The sequence below is a fragment of the Pseudophryne corroboree genome, chromosome 8 (assembly GCF_028390025.1).
Source record: "Pseudophryne corroboree isolate aPseCor3 chromosome 8, aPseCor3.hap2, whole genome shotgun sequence".
NCBI classification, from domain to species: Eukaryota; Metazoa; Chordata; class Amphibia; order Anura; family Myobatrachidae; genus Pseudophryne; species Pseudophryne corroboree.
In genome coordinates this window covers 374,909,879-374,926,558 of record NC_086451.1, presented here as the reverse complement: position 1 = coordinate 374,926,558, position 16,680 = coordinate 374,909,879, and the positions used below count along the sequence as shown (strand labels likewise).

At 46.1% G+C, this 16,680-nt stretch overlaps 1 protein-coding gene across 3 annotated transcripts; it reads left to right on the top strand.

Annotated features, from left to right (window-relative positions):
• The first annotated feature begins 47 nt into the window (after window positions 1–47).
• On the top strand, window positions 48–15,341 carry LOC134949167 (zinc finger protein 436-like). Of its 3 annotated transcripts, none has more exons than XM_063937589.1 (8): window positions 48–266; window positions 4,871–5,405; window positions 6,015–6,100; window positions 7,960–8,016; window positions 8,527–8,665; window positions 9,023–9,130; window positions 9,238–9,339; window positions 12,901–15,341. In XM_063937589.1, the coding sequence occupies exons 2-8, from the start codon at window positions 4,880–4,882 to the stop codon at window positions 13,671–13,673; spliced, it is 1,791 nt and encodes a 596-aa protein (XP_063793659.1). In that variant the 5' UTR covers window positions 48–266; window positions 4,871–4,879; the 3' UTR covers window positions 13,674–15,341. The 3 variants fall into 3 exon arrangements, with proteins under 3 accessions (XP_063793659.1, XP_063793657.1, XP_063793658.1); XM_063937587.1 differs by having other exon boundaries at window positions 49–266; window positions 12,898–15,341; XM_063937588.1 differs by lacking the exon at window positions 48–266 and adding an exon at window positions 320–420 and having other exon boundaries at window positions 12,898–15,341.
• The last annotated feature ends 1,339 nt before the right edge of the window (window positions 15,342–16,680 follow it).

Here is a 16,680-nt window from a genome sequence, read left to right as displayed (position 1 = left end):
AACCCAGCCAGCAGCAACCAGACACAGAATCACATGATTTGTCATCCAAACGGCGGCGCCTCGGAGGATTCTGGGAGATGTAGTCCTCTCACTTTCAACTTGTGCCCACACAGATGCAAACGGAAACTACATTACCCAGAAATCTGTGTTTCATAGGCGTACGTCCTATATGGCAGGTCAGCCAATCAGTGTGGATAGATTACCATATCGCTCCGCCTCCCAGCGCCAGCAGGCAGGGGTCCTCCTGATTACAATAAGGCAGCACGGTAGGATTTGTGTTGTTGTGTGACATACATTCCCCACATTGTATAGGCTACTAGTACAGCCCATTGTAATCAGTGCAGGCAGCAGAGTAGGGGCTGTGATCAGTAATGTGTGTCTGTGGCTGCTGAGCAGTGTTAGCATAGCTGGAAGTTGCAGGTAATATTGGAATGTAGCTGTGATAGGCTGAGTATAAGTGGGATGGCTGAAATAATCTGATTATATTCCATATAAAATACATCTATTTTACTGCTCTGTAATGTGTACTTGGGCTGGTATTTCCCCATTGGTGCTTTGTACAGTAAGGAACACAACAGGGATAAATGACTGTGTACTAGGTGGGTCATTTGCAATGCGCAGGCGCGTCGTACAGGTACAAAGCGGATCGGTGCTGGGCGATGGATTTAACAAAGAATCCTTTCGCACAGCCGATCGCAAGAAGATTGACAGGAAGAGGGCGTTTATAGGTGTCAACTGACTGTTTTTAGGGAGTGGTTGGAAAAACGCAGGCATGTCCAAGCGTTTGCAGGGCGGGTGTCTGACGTCAATTCCAGGACCGGACAGGCTGAAGTGATCGCAGCGGCTGAGTAAGTTCAGACCTACTCAGAAACTGCACAAAACTTTTTTGTTCTGCTCGGCTGCACAAGCGTTCGCACACTTGCAAAGCGACAATACACTCCCCCATAGGCGGCGACTATCTGATCGCAGCGCTGCAAAAAATAGCTAGCGAGCGATCAACTCGGAATGACCCCCTAGGTCACTGGCGCTTAGTACACTTATGACGTGCAAATTACTAGCAAATATGGTACCCAATACATTGCTTACGGATATGGATCCGGTCTCTAGGTCGACAGTAACTAGGTTGACAGGTCAAAAGGTCGACATGAGTTTTTCACAATTTTTTTCTTTTTTTGAACTTTTTCATACTTAACAATCCACACGGACTACTATTGGGAATAGTAACCTGTGCTGAGCGCACACGGTGCACTAATTGGGGTTCCCGGTCACTGTATGGAGAAAACGACACCAAAAAAAAAATTAACGTCAACCTAGAGACCCAGTCGGCCTAGTTACTGTCCACCAATAGTGGTCGACTTAATTACTGTCGACTTTCCATACCACACCCAAAATCCCGTAGAGACAAATTATGCCAGGCTGCAACAGGACCTTGCGACTAATTCAGTTGGAGGTCACGGGAGGTTCGGTCGCCACACATAAACATTAACAGCAGTTTATTGGACATGTTTGTAAAAGAAACACTCAACAACTAAAATGTATTGTATCTGAACAGGCCATGTTATGCAGAACATAATAGACTGTCGTTATAAACTGAGCTTTAAAAATGCTGTTAGTACTGTAGTCCACAGGACAGCCCCCAACAGCATGTAGAGGGGCAGCTGTACATTGTACTAATCCTTGTAGAGAGAATGGGGGCTATCCAATTAGCTGTGATAATATTCCAGCCGATAAAAACATCTGTCTGTCGCATTATAGGCTGTTTTTATCGTCCAAAAAGGACCCACGATTGTGTGATAACACATGGGATCCGAGATAAATTCCCAATCTCATGTGCTATCATGGCTCCGAGGGCTGCTTATCGCGGATTATGCTTCGGGTGCCTGAGGTACCAGAAGCATAATCGTAAAGCTGGTTTTCAGGGCTAATTGGATAGCAACCGGCGAAACTACCAGCAGCTGTAAATTGCCGCTGCTAAAAGGGTACCTCCCATAAAGTGGAGAGAGATATAAAGTACCAACCAATCAGCTACTGGCTGTCATGTTTAAATCCATCTTGTAACATGGCAGTTAGGAACTGATCGGCTGGCACAACATCTCTTTCCACTTTATCACTCTCTAAGGCATAGTACATAGACCCCACATGGTATTATGCCTATTTCAATAGGCTGGAGGCAAAATATAGAGAGTACAGGACATTGGGGCTAGTTCAGACCTGATCGCTAGGCTGCGTTTTTTCGTACAGCGGGCGATCAGGTCTAAACTGCGCATGCGTATGCACCGCAATGCGCAGGCGCGTCGCACCGGTACAAAGCGGATCGCTGCTCAGCGATGGGTTTGTGCAACGGATCCATTCGCACGGGCGTTCGCAAGGAGATTGACAGATAGAAGGCGTTTGTGGGCGGTAACTGACCGTTTTCAGGGAGTGGTTGGAAAAACGCCGGCGTGTCCATGCGTTTGCAGGGAGGGTTCCTGACGTAAATTCCGGTCCCGGACAGGCTGAAGTGATCGCAGTGGCTGAGTAAGACCTGGGCTACTCAGAGACTGCACAAAATCTGTTTGTACAGCTCTGCTACACATGCGTTCGCACACTTGCAAAGCGAAAATACACTCCCCTATGGGCGGCGACTATGCGAACGCAGAAATGTAAAAAAAAAACTGGTGAGCGAACAGGTCTGAATTAGCCCCATTGTTTGATAGCGGATTTGCTGAAGAATGGGGCTTGTGTGAATAAAGCAACGCAGCTGTATTTTAATTATTGTTAATTTTGTTTAAACAATATTTTTAACATTGCTGCAATAACACAATATATGCCTTTATTATTGTGATTGAAATATATTACCTTGTCATTGTGTTACTGTTACTGAAACAATAGCAGTGATTTATCATATTACCTTCCTGCTAAGTCTTGAAGGTTTACGGTCATTAGGTCGACAAGACTTAGGTCTACAGTCATTAGGTCGACCGCTATTGGTCGACATGCATGAGATTGACATGGTGAAAAGGTCAACATGGTCATTGTGTCGACATGAACAAGGTCGACATGAGGTTTAAAAAAAAAAATCATATTTTTAACTTTTTCATACTTTCCGATCCACGTGGACTACGAATGGGAACGGTAACCTGTGCCGAGCGCAGCGGTAGCGGAGCGAGGCACCTTCGAGGGGACACTGTGCACTAATTGGGGTTCCCCGTCACTTTACGAAGAAAACAACACCAAAAAAGTAAAAAAACTCATGTCGACCTTTTTCCATGTCGACCTAGTACATGTCAACCTAATGCAGGTCGACCAGTAGTGGTCGACCTAATGACTGTCGACCTAAATCTTGTTGACCTAATGACTCATACCCGTCTTGAAAGCTGTCACTGACTGTAACGACCAATAGTCAGAGCATGTATACTTTACTCTGGTTGCGGGGGTCAGTAAGACAAAACAAGGAGCCAGCGTAACTTGCCTGTAAGAAATTCTGTTGTTTCCAAAACAGTAATACATTGAGAATGCTTGTGAATTAGGAAACTTAGTTAAATACAGGAGTTTCAAATATTGTATAGTATAGGGTTGGGTCTACATCCGGATTATTAATCTCCGTACAATCACTGAACACATTAATAAGTGTAAATTGACATTCTTCCAACTCATTGGAGACGATACTCTGTGCTCAAGGACACCTAACAGCTCATGTTTTCCAGATCTCCTTGCTAATGCACAGTTTTGCTCATTTCTAATGTGGGTCATACATCGGCGCCACATTTCCCCAATTCCCTAATCAGAAGCGCTCCATCGATGATTGACAATCCATCAGTGAATCGGGAAATTCTGCATGTTGAAAATCCTCGATTTGCTGATCCCAAAATTTTTTTTTCAGGATTGCCAAAACGTGGAAATCCAACATGTTATAGGCCCTACACATTGGCCGATCCGCCGCCGAGCTGCCCGACGGCGGATACGGCCGACGGGCGACCCGGCGGCTGGGGGGTAGTGACGGGGGGAGTGAAGTTTCTTCACTCCCCCCGTCACCCGGCTGCATTGAAGTGCAGGCAAATATGGACGAGATCGTCCATATTGGCCTGCATGTACAGCCGATGGGGGACCAGCGATGAACGAGCGCAGGGCCGCGCATCGTTTATCGCTGGAGCCTCCACACTCAAAGATATGAACGGTATCTCGTTCATTTATGAACGAGATCGTTCATATCTTTGGCTGATGTCGGCCAGTGTGTAGGGCCCTTTAGAATCCCTGGCGTTGGGGCCGGGTAATTGAGCAATCAGTCGCAGCTGTATGGACCCCTTAACTGACAAAATTTAAAAGAACCACATTTGGTCTATAAAACTTGAACTGCAAGGGGATCTTGTGGACTGGGTTTCATCACAACCTTCTTATATAGGGATCCGGTCTGAAGATCGATACTGTATAGGTCGACCACTATAAGTCGACAGTCACTAGGTCGACAGGGTCAGAAGGTCGACATGTTCTAGGTCGACATGAGTTTTTTTTTTTTACTTTTTCATACTTAACGATCCACGTGGACTACGATTGGAACAGTAATCTGTGCCGAGCAAAGCGGCAGCGGAGCAAGGCAACTTGCCCGAAGCATGGCGAGCGGACACGGTGCACTAATTGGGGTTCCCGGTCACTCTACAAAGAAAACGACACAAAAAAAAAACATAAAAAAACTCATGTCGACCATTTGACCTGTCGACATAGAATATGTCGACCTTCTGACCCTATCGACCTAGTGACTGTCGACCTATAGTGGTCGACCTAAACATTGTCGACCTAGACACTGTCGATCTAATGATCCACACCCCTTATATATTCCAGGCTGCATTCAATGTACTGTATTATGCTGTGATAATGAGCTATTGTTCTGCAGATATACACCATGACAAAGTGCATCGTGAAGAACTGTCACAGTGTCACTGGGACTGACCGGGTTAAACTTCATGGATTTCCGTGCTCCATCCCCTTGATTAAACTCTGGCTGCAGCAGACTGGTAACATTTTCAGTGATATCGATGTATTTGCAGAGAGTGTTCTACGTTCCCGGAAATCTGGTCTCTATCAGATCTGTTCCAAACATTTCTCCCCGAAAAGTTACATCTTTAACGGCACAGAAATGGTTCTGAAGCCAGATGCCATTCCCACAATTTTTGGAAAAGTACAAAAAACCCACATGGAGGACGACATCTTTATGGTTTCGCCGTGCAAGGATGTTGAAGTTGTTACATGTGTGAATCCTGTTCCGCCCCAGCCTCGAGTGCAGACTTTCTCTCCGCTGATAGGACACAGAGTGAAGGATATGTGCACAGAAGACTCGGAGAATATCGACTTCAGGGGAACGAAACACGATTCCACATTCACAGCGAAATTGATGGTGGATAAATCAATTGGTACAGATCCATACAATGGTGAGGCTGGTGGGTGTGTAAATGGCAAACCACCCAGGAGCCACACAATGGTGGTCATGCCGAGTTATTCGCTCGTTGCCGATTTTCGCTATGCTGCGATTTGTTGCTAAATGCGCATGCGCATGGTATGCAGCGCGCATGCGCTTAGTTATTTAACTAAAAACTTAGCAGTTTTGCTGTTGTTCGTGCAGCGCTTTTCAGTCGCACTGCTGATCGGTGAGTGATTGACAGGAAAGGGGCGTTTCTGGGTGGTAACTAAGCGTTTTCCGGGAGTGTGCTAAAAAACGCAGGCGTGTCAGGGAAAAACGCGGGAGTGTCTGGAATAACGGGGGAGTGGCTGGGCGAACGCAGGGCGTGTTTGTGACGTCAAACCAGGAACTAAACGGACCGAGCTGATCGCAATCTAGGAGTAGGTCTGGAGCTACTCAGAAACTGCAAGAAAATATTTAGTAGCAATTCCGCTACTCTTTCGTTCGCAATTCTGCTAAGCTAAGATACACTCCCAGAGGGCGGCGGCCTAGCGTTTGCAATGCTGCTAAAAGCAGCTAGCGAGCGAACAACTCGGAATGACCACCAATGATCATTCTAATTCATCTCTGTTTTACACAGATATCTCTGACAGCCAGAATGAGAAGCTAATGAATAAAAGACTTTTAACTCTCGCTATGGAAATCATCTCCCTACTTACTGGAGAGGTGAGTACTAGCATCCATGACTGTCTTTCTCAACCCGAGCCCTCAGTGAACCCCCACAGTGCATGTTTTACAGATCTCCTCAGTAACACAATTAAAATAATTAGCACCGCCTGTGGATCTTTTAAAATGTGGCATCTGGAAAGTAATACACGTGTGTACCAACAAGGAGACCTGGAAAACTTGCACTGTTAGTGGACCAGAGCTGGAAAACACTGCTCTATGATAATGCTCCATTTTGAAAGCACTAAACTTTAACAACAGCCGCCGTATGTAAAAGAGCAACCAATAACATTCACAGATATCTGTATATATTTTAGTGTTCTGGTGTCGGCCGTTTTAGATACAGATTTGTCATTTAAAAAAAAGATGCCTGGAGTCAGCGTCAGGCTTCTTTTTTTGCCAAAAATGCATCTGATTCGCATCGCTGTGCAAATAGAATGCACAAGCAGACTGCTGAGTAAAATGGTATGAGGCATGCCTATATTCTGTGTGCGTCTGCGGCTGTATCTGCATATGAAATGCTATATTACAGTGTTTTCCTGGAAATCACTGTAACCTAGCATTTCGCATGCAGATACAGCCACAGTCACACACAGAATATAGGCATGCAGCATATCATTTTAATCAACATTAGCTGCTTGTACGTCCTATTTACAGAGCGATGCAACTAAAACACATTTTAACGGAAAAAGTTGCACATAAAGATGCTTGGCGCTACCGAGTTATGCCACGGCATGGCGTGACAACTCGTAAAAGGGCTGTTTAATGTGACTGCATCAAGGTTGTAGGAGGACACATCTGTAAGAAGATACAGTAACATAAACAGTGCTGGAATACCTCAGATCAGCAAGAGGTTAGATCATTTTCTCTTCAGTACATATATATTTATAAAATAAATGTTTCTGGAACCAGGGTGATGGACAGCTTGTGTTCTTTGTTCTAATAGTTTTATAATCAGTGTGAATGTGTGTAGACGTTATAAGCTTAATGGACAGTATGTAGAGTAACTACTCTGTGTGAAGCCACTTTGTAATGTAGCTATGTTCTCCAGCTGTGTACGGTGCTGTAGAACCTGCGTGGAACCTTTTTATGAATGAAAAATAATGATACCTAGCCAATTCCAAGATAAGTGCAACTGAAACTGACACCAGTTCCCCCCCCCCCACCTCAATAAAAATAAAAAGATCTCACAACATGGGATTGTCCTGCTGTTGTGCAACTACAAGACTCGGTATGCTGGGACATATAGTTCTACAACAACTCTTCTATACAACACTGTTTAGATAGTCTGTGGATCTCCATCTGTTCGGCTATGATGTTACTAGACCCGCCTTCCCATTTATTGCATAGGTTTGTGGCTTGCGATTTTAAATTGTTTTTATTGCGTATAAGACCACACTGAGGAAGTAAAATACATGAAACGTGTGCAAAGTAGAATAAACAGTACAATAGAAAATTATACTGTAAGTTTAATTTCTGACATACTGGAAGCATATTGATTGTTAGGGGACAGAGAACTGTCTCGCTAGTGGCAGCCTCACCCTCCTCCGGTATGTCAGTGCTCCATATTGGCCTATAACACTTTGAGTGCTGATGATGGAGAGACCGAGCGGTGACCAGCTCTGGTATGACCATACTTGTATGTTTTTGGATTAATAGTTATGGGAATCTATTTTATTGTCTCCAAATAAATTTTTATACACCTCAATATACAGTTGTGTTTAACGTCAATATACAACTAGGGCAGAAACGTTATAATCCATCTGTTTGTGTGAGTAGTTTTAACAGTATCTCACAATACATATGGCCGCCTGATCATGATTGTGATAGAAATGTGTTTGTTTGTTTTCATTTTACAGGAATACATGATGGTTAAGAAGAATTGTAGCCGTCCCACCTCACCGCTAACAGGAGAGGTGAGCACTGCTGGGTATACAGTACAGCATTCAATACTTCTCCTCTCCTAAACATAATGGGGTACGTTTATTAAATCCTGATAAATAATATGCAACCCGTAGCAACCATGAAGACACTTAGTTTCTTCTTCTAAACTGTAAAAATAAAATCCAATTGGTTGCATGCAGTATTGAGATTCCAGATAACTCAAGTTCTAGAACGAAGGGGGAGGTTTATCAAAGCTTGGAGATAAACTAACAACCAATCAGTGTCTAATTTTTCTTTCTCTCCAAGGTTTGATACATCTCCCCCTAAAAAGTTGTTCAAGAAAGGTATAGAAGGGAATGAAGCACTTGATTGAACAACTGTTATGGCCACCCAATCAGGTGCCACTTTGCATCTTACTCCTTTCTCCATGCTAAGCTGGAGAATTCTATACTACTGCAGTTTCCAGTACACTTTGACGGAGGGGACAATTCTGCTTGTGGTTGGACAGCTGGCAGAGCAAACTGATCAGTCTTTGATTTCAGGTGCCTATAAAATGTGGCGATGTCTCCATTTACTTCTCCATGGAGGAGTGGGACTATATAGAAGATCACAAGGACCATTACCAGAATGTGATGGAGAATGAGGAAAGATCTAGCAATCCTTCATCCCCAGCAGAACCAGGTGACGATGTGCTTGGAATTAGCACTAATGCATTATGTGCCAGGTCAAGGTTCATAGAGCGGAGAGGAACACCGTAGATTTAAGAGGGGATATTTACTGTAAACCATTATCAGAATGGGGTACTCTGAAATCCATTGCTCTAAAGTTATTGTAGAAAACCTTGAGCATGAATAGACATCACTAGTAGACGGCATAGTCTCTATTACAATGGTTTATCTGATGATCTGCAATGACACCCGCCTCGTGCCCCCTGGTAATTCACTGAACTAAACTAATGACTTGTTTCAAGAACAAGCTATGAAATTAAATAAATGCAAAATCACTAAAATAAAATACATTGTTCATTACAAATGACAGAGGTGCCTGCCGATAGTGTAACCACTGTTTTGGACACTGAGGAACAAGATGATACCCAGAGCATAGAGGACGTGGAAGAGGTGGACTTGTCGGCCGACACCAGTGAAGGTAAGTGGTGCATATAATTGGGGTAACTCTTTACTAGTGACCAGCACTGTCACACTGATCTACAGATCCATTTTGAGTTCTGTATAAGTGTTCATTGGTTTACATAGATGAATTCAATGCAGAAGTTGTATCAAGTGGACAAGCAATAGAAGAGCCGTATGCAGTGACTTCCTGGGAGGCTCCTGCAGTGCATGAGGATACCTGTGCAGGTGAGTAGCTAGAAATTACTGGGCACCATAGTCACATTTTAAAGGACCCCCCACATTTCTAAGCAGCATTACTAAAGCTACATACACCTATGACTATCTTCTCCCATACTCAATGATTCAGTAGTACGCTGGCTTCATATGTCCTCCAGAGTCTAATTCAAATGACCCAACCTAACAAAGTCCTACAAAGTCCTCAAATCCTTAAATGGTCTCTGACCAGGCTCGGCGGAACCCGCTCTGCAAAGGGATGCAGAGCAGGTAGGCGCCGGGCTGGAGAGGAGCTGTCCCTGCTCTGCAATCCTTTGCTGGCTATTGGTGCTGCCGGCTACCGCTGCACCTGTCACACTATTACAGGCAGCAGCACCGGCAGCTGTGTGTGATATGTAAACAGACTAGGCACAGTGGTGTCCTCTCTGGAGTCCAGGGTGGGCCAGAATTCAGCAACCCCCCCGTGTGATTGCAGCAAGCACCGCCCCCTCGAGCACCTCATAGTGCTGCTACTGCGATCAGCCACGCTGTGCCCCTCCGCTTCCGCCATGAAGCCTCCCCAAAGAGTTCTTACAGCTGCGATGATCGGCGCACAAGGGGAAACGCGCTCGCCTGGCCACCAGTAATATATCAGCATCATGGTGACTGCTATGGGCAGAGAGAGACAGGCAGCGCTGAGCCTGAAATCCGTTATCCCGAGTGGGAGGCTCTGAGTGCTGCACAGCAGTTTAGGTCACTGGGCAGGGGGAGGGCATGGGGCTACAAACTCCTGGGGAAGACGCATACCCACTGAGACTCTGTGACCTCGAGACATTGCAGACACCCAGAAGTCACGTTGTACCTCCCCCCCTCTGTCACTGTGTCATCCCCCCGTGTTCTGTCACGATGTCACACCCCTGCCTTGTGTTCTGTCATGGTGTCACCCCCACCCCCGTGTTCTGTCACTGTCACACCCCCTCGTGTTCTGTCACTGTTTCCCGTCCCCCCCGTGTTTTGTCACTGTGTCACCCCCCCCCCCCCCCAATGTTCCGTCTCTGTGTCACACTCCCCGTGTTCTGTCGCTGTCACACACCCCGTGCTCTGTCGCTGTGTCACACTCACCCCCGTGTTCTGTACCAGTGCATCAAACCCCCTCTGTGTGTTCTGTCACGTCACTGTGTCACCCCCCCTTCGGTGTTCTGTCTCAGTCACTAACTCAGTAACTGTGTCAACCCCACCCCCACGTGTTCTCTCCCAGCCACTGTACCCCCCTCCCTTGGATACCCTGCACTGGGCCATAACTAGCACTGTTCCAGCAGTGCCTAGCCCACAGTGCATATATGGGCGCAGAGCTGCTGGCAGCAGCCTCACAGCCGTGCCACCGCTGCACCATCAAACACACAGACACATGTCAAGGGGACTCTACCTGGATGTGTGAAAGGGGCCCTACCTGCTGTATAATATGTAAAAGGAACTCTTATCTGGAGTAATGTGTAAAAGAGACTCTACCTTGAGTAATGTGTAAAAGGGGACTTTACGTGGAGTAATGTGTAAGCGGTACTACAGTGTGACCTTATTTTAATAATGGAGACTACTGTGCAGTGTAATATGTATTGGTATAATTTTGTGACCATATCCCTTCCCCATGAAGCCATGTGCCTATATTTTTGCAGCGCACTTTTGGCGCGCACTGTCCCTGTTTTAAATATCAGGGGAAGGGGGGCACCAATTCTCTTTCTGGCACAGGGTGCCAAAATGCCTAGCTCTGACCCTGTAGCCTGTTGAATGCAGCTTCCCCAGAAATCTGCTCTGTTTACCTGATCCAGTAGACCAGCAGCAGCTGCAGGCACTTCTGTTTCTGTGGTGTGTTAAGGTCTCCTACTGCCAGTCTCCTGCTGGTCACTGATAGTGCAGGTACAGGTGCCTCACCCTTGCCCCTCCACGCCGCTTGGGTCACGCACTGTCCCTTCAGCACGTGTTGTCCCTTTGTGAAATATGGGCAGGAGGGCGCAAATTTATATAGTTTGCAGGGAGGCTCTGAACACCCTAGCACCGGCCCTGTCTTTGACAACACGTCGCTTTATTAAAACCTACCAGCTGCCACCCATGCTACTTACACAGGTAAAGGTGTCCTTCTGCCCCACTCTGAGTCTCGTTCTTCTCTTGTCTTAGCTTTGCCCTTTCCCTCTAAATGGTATGATTTCTAGGGCCTTCACTAACCTTCTTTGTGTTTCACTTGCACTTATTCTGCCTACTTCCTATGTCCCTGTTCTATCTATGTGCTGTTTTGTTTATCACTGTGGAGCGCAGTGGTAGTCAACAAGAATAAAAATGTAAAATTACCCAAACACAACTGTCTAATCTATGTACACATTAATTTTATGCTCAGATGCTAAATCGGACGCTGTCTAATCAACACGCAGCCAGACTAAGACTGCCAGAGCATGTACAGAGCATGTTTTCTTTGGCCTTAAGGTTCCATAAAACCAAATAAATGGCCACTTAGACTTCTGCGGTGCACAGACTGCCCTCCTTCTCGTATGCTAATGCAACTATCCCCCAATATTCTGAGTTGTACACATTTTGTGAACTCACCGCCCCCACTGCTCCGTTCACAAGAGCAACTATCATCAGTAACTTACTCCCCTATTGGGTGCAGGAGGCCCATCTTTCATTGGCGCCCACAATGCACTCGCACAACTCAGAAATGAGTGACTCTGGCAATGCACTCATGACATAACCCAAAACATAATTGAAACTATTCTCTTACTCGTATTTACGTTGTTGCCGCCCTGAAATGCCCATCTACCATCTGCTGAGTCACACATGACATACGTGTGTCTCTGAATTAAGCATGCGTTGGCAAAGATTGCTGGATACGTACATGTGACATAGAATCAGGCTCTTTGTGTGCCGGCTACCGCAACGCATCATATCGCAGATGGACACAATCCCTCTAATTCAGGCTCTATTTGCTGAAGTACATAATGGGCCTAATTCAGGTTGGATCGCAGTGTGCGATCCATCCGCAAATAATGAGAAAAAGATGCGGGTGCATGCGTTGCACCCGTCCTGCGCATGCGCCTGCATTCTCTGCGGGGGGCCGCAGAAAATGCAATCGCCTCTGCCTGTCAATCAGGTGGGGGGGGGGGGGCATGCAACACTCCGTTTCCAGGAAGGAGAAGCAACGTTGCTGGGGCTGAAGCGGGCAAACAGAGGGCGGTGCGGCTCGAACGGGAGCGTGGTGGGGGTGTGAGGTGATAGGAAACATGGCGGCGGGCCTCCTGCGCCGGAAGGAGGCATCCCTAATTTCTGCAAACAAGCAGAAATTGTGAAACGTTCGCAATTTCTGCTTGTTGAAGGGGGGAGGCAGCGGTGGTCAGAATACTGGGCGGCCTTACCCTGCGATGGGCGGCCCCCAGCATGCTAACAAAAGGATTGCAAATACTGCTAATTAGCAGAATTTGCAATCCTTACTGAATTAGGCCCCAAGTGCAGAGTTTGGTTCAAGAGTTGACAATCGCCCCCCTTTTTGATGTCAGTGTTCTGTTTATACTTATGGCAAAGAACTTAATGTAAATCTCTTTTCAGTAGATGAATTTAAGAGCAGAGATTTGCAAGGAGAGTCCTGCACCATGGCTTGTTCACCTGATGAAACAGTGGAGGATAACAAAACGAACTTCCATATATCTCAAGTAGAGGACAGTGGAGAAAACTTTCCCGCTGAGTCACCCAGACACGTTATAGAAAACTTTGTATATACTTCTACATTCGATCAGTGTGAAGATCAGTCGTGGACTGCGTATGACAAGTTTGTTGGTGACGCCAATTGTCTGTCGAAGGAACATCCACAAATTAAGGAGGAGAGCAGCCAATATAATTATACATTTGAGGAAGAACCAGCATATGTAGACAATCTGACTCGCGTTTGTGAGGAACGCAGTCAGCTGTTTGAAACCATGAACAATCTTCTCGTCCACCAGATCACACATGGCCAGTCGTCCTCGGCAGATAAGCCTTATGCCTGCAGCCACTGTGAGAAACGCTTTGCAAAGAGGTCACACCTGGGAATGCATCTAAAGACGCACACAGGAGAAAAGCCGTACGCATGTCCGGACTGTGGGAAACTGTTTAGTAGAAGATCCAATATGGCCACACACTACAGAACACACACCGGAGAGAAGCCATTTGCTTGTCCGAAGTGTGGCAAACGCTTCACCCAGAGTTCGCACATGGTGACACACCAAAGGACGCATACCACAGACAAACTCTTTACGTGTCCTGAGTGTAGGAAATGCTTTACCAAGTGGTCGTATCTGAATTTCCACCTCCGAACTCACGGAATAGAGAAGCTGAGTGTGCCCTGAGCGTGGATGACTTGCTCACGATCCTTTTGGAAAGCAGCAGACATAGACCATCTCCAGTAACTGTGCAGCTCATAAAATTAAATTAAAATCCAGTATTTTTGTTGACAAAGTCATTAGGTAAAATTATGTGTGTATCCAGAACGTGTTGATGTCACAAACTGTTCTTATGATGTATTGCAAAAGGTTTTTAGTTCTGTTGAGATCTTCACGTCATCCGTGGCAACATGCTTGCTTAAGTACTTAATAGCTTTTTGTGATGTGGCTGAAACCCTTAGAACTTTCCGGCATTGTATGGGTGGTGACTGCAACAGTGTGGAACAAGCAGATTTTTAGGATTTGTACTTTAGGATGGCTGAATAGCTGCTCATTGTACATTTCACTGCTGTCCCCAGTATATCATGTCCATGGCTTGAATGCTTGAAAGCACCAAACGTTTTCCCTGTGATTTTAGACATTCCCTCGGGGTGATCCAGTTTCCTCCTACTGTCCAAAGACATACTGATAGCTTAATTGGTTTTCTAATAGGTGTGCGTTTGTGGGTATCCGGACTATAGGTCTACACTAAAAAGGTCTACAGTCAATAGGTCTACCACTAATGATAGACATGCATTAGGTCGATAGGGTCAAAAGGTTGACATGTAAAGGGTAGACAGTTCAACAGGTCGAAAGGGTCAAAAGGTCGACATAACAATGGTCGACGCACACCAAAGACACAAGTTTTTTTTATTTTAATTTTCATTGGTTTCAACTTTTTTTACTTTACCATCCACGTGGACTACAACTGGGAATAGTTATTGTGCCGAGCACAGCGGTAGTGGTGCGAGGCACCTTGCCCGAGGCATAGCGAGCCATGCATGGGGACGTGGTACACTGATGGGGCTTGTTTGTGGCAGAAAAGTGACAAAACACCCAAAACAAAATATTGTGTCTACCTTTTTTTTTTTTTGTCGACCATTTCCTTGTTGACCTTTTGACCCTGTCGACCTTTCCTACTGTCCACCTATTCTGTCAACCTTTTAACCCTTTCAACCTTTTGACCTTGTCGACCTAATGCATGTCTACCATTAGTGGTGGACCTATTGACTGTAGACCTTTCTAGTAAAGATCTAATAATTCACACCTGTGTTTGTGTGGTACGGAATGTAAAGTTTAAGCTCCAGAGGGACAGGGACTGATGTCATTGAACACAGAGTTATATGCTTAGTAATATGTTGTTGCCATATAAAAAAGTAATAGTGATTAATAGATCAGTATAGTACACAGTAGTTACTGCATTTTCAGCAGTGCCGGTGTAACATGAATATTCCTTACACTATTTTTAATCTATGTGCTCTTTTTTAAAAGTACAATGAGTATTCGTAAAGGCTCTCTGGTTTTCAATAATCTTTAATATAGTATTTTCCCTGATCTAACAGCATATCCGGTTGGCACAGTGGTCAGCATTACTGCCTCACAGCACTAAAGGGTTAATTTCCAACCAGGACCCCGTGTAGCTTTTGTATCTCTCATTTTGTGAGTGGGTTTCCTCCAGGTGCTCCTGTTTCACCCACAGGGCATCTTAGAACCAATGATACTCATACACGGAGAGATCTATGGGAACTGTTCTCCACCACAGTTTCTCTGACGTCCTAGTGGATGCTGGGGACTCCGTAAGGACCATGGGGGATAGACGGGCTCCGCAGGAGACTGGGCACTCTAAAAGAAAGATTAGGTACTATCTGGTGTGCACTGGCTCCTCCCTCTATGCCCCTCCTCCAGACCTCAGTTAGATTTCTGTGCCCGGCTGAGCTGGATGCACACTAGGGGCTCTCCTGAGCTCCTAGAAAGAAAGTATATGTTAGGTTTTTTATTTTACAGTGAGACCTGCTGGCAACAGGCTCACTGCAACGAGGGACTAAGGGGAGAAGAAGCGAACCTACCTGCTTGCAGCTAGCTTGGGCTTCTTAGGCTACTGGACACCATTAGCTCCAGAGGGATCGACCGCAGGACCCGTCCTTGGTGTTCGTTCCCGGAGCCGCGCCGCCGTCCCCCTTACAGAGCCAGAAGCATGAAGATGGTCCGGAAAATCGGCGGCAGAAGACTTCAGTCTTCACCAAGGTAGCGCACAGCACTGCAGCTGTGCGCCATTGCTCCTCATACACACTTCACACTCCGGTCACTGAGGGTGCAGGGCGCTGGGGGGGGGCGCCCTGAGCAGCAGTAAAATCACCTTGGCTGGCAAAATAACCACAATATATAGCCCCAGAGGCTATATATGTGGTAATTACCCCTGCCAGAATACAGAAAAAAGCGGGAGAAAAGTCCGCCGAAAAAGGGGCGGAGCCATCTCCCTCAGCACACTGGCGCCATTTCTCCCTCACAGTTCCGCTGGAAGGAAGCTCCCTGACTCTCCCCTGCAGTCTACACTACAGAAAAGGGTAAAAAATAGAGGGGGGGCACAAATTTGAGGCACAGTAAATATTATAGCAGCTATAGGGGACATAATTCAGTTAGTCCCTGCATTATATAGCGCTCTGGTGTGTGCTGGCATACTCTCTCTCTGTCTCCCCAAAGGGCTTTTGTGGGGTCCTGTCTCCTTTAAGAGCATTCCCTGTGTGTGTGTGCGGTGTGTCGGTACGGCTGTGTCGACATGTTTGATGAGACTTATGTGGAGGCGGAGCAGATGCCTATAAATGTGATGTCACCCCCTGCGGGGCAGACACCTGAGTGGATGGACTTATGGAAGGAATTACGTGCAAGTGTCGACTCCTTACATAAAAAATTTGACGACATGCCAAATGCGGGACAGCCGGCTTCTCAGCTCGTGCCTGCCCAGGCAATTCAAAGGCCATCAGGGGCTCTAAAACGCCCACTACCTCAGATGGCAGACACAGATGTCGACACGGATACTGATACCAGTGTCGACGACGATGAGTCAAATTTAATGTCCACTAGGGCCATTCGTTGCATGATTGAGGCAATGAAGGAGGTTTTACACATTTCTGATATAAACCCAGGTACCTCAAAA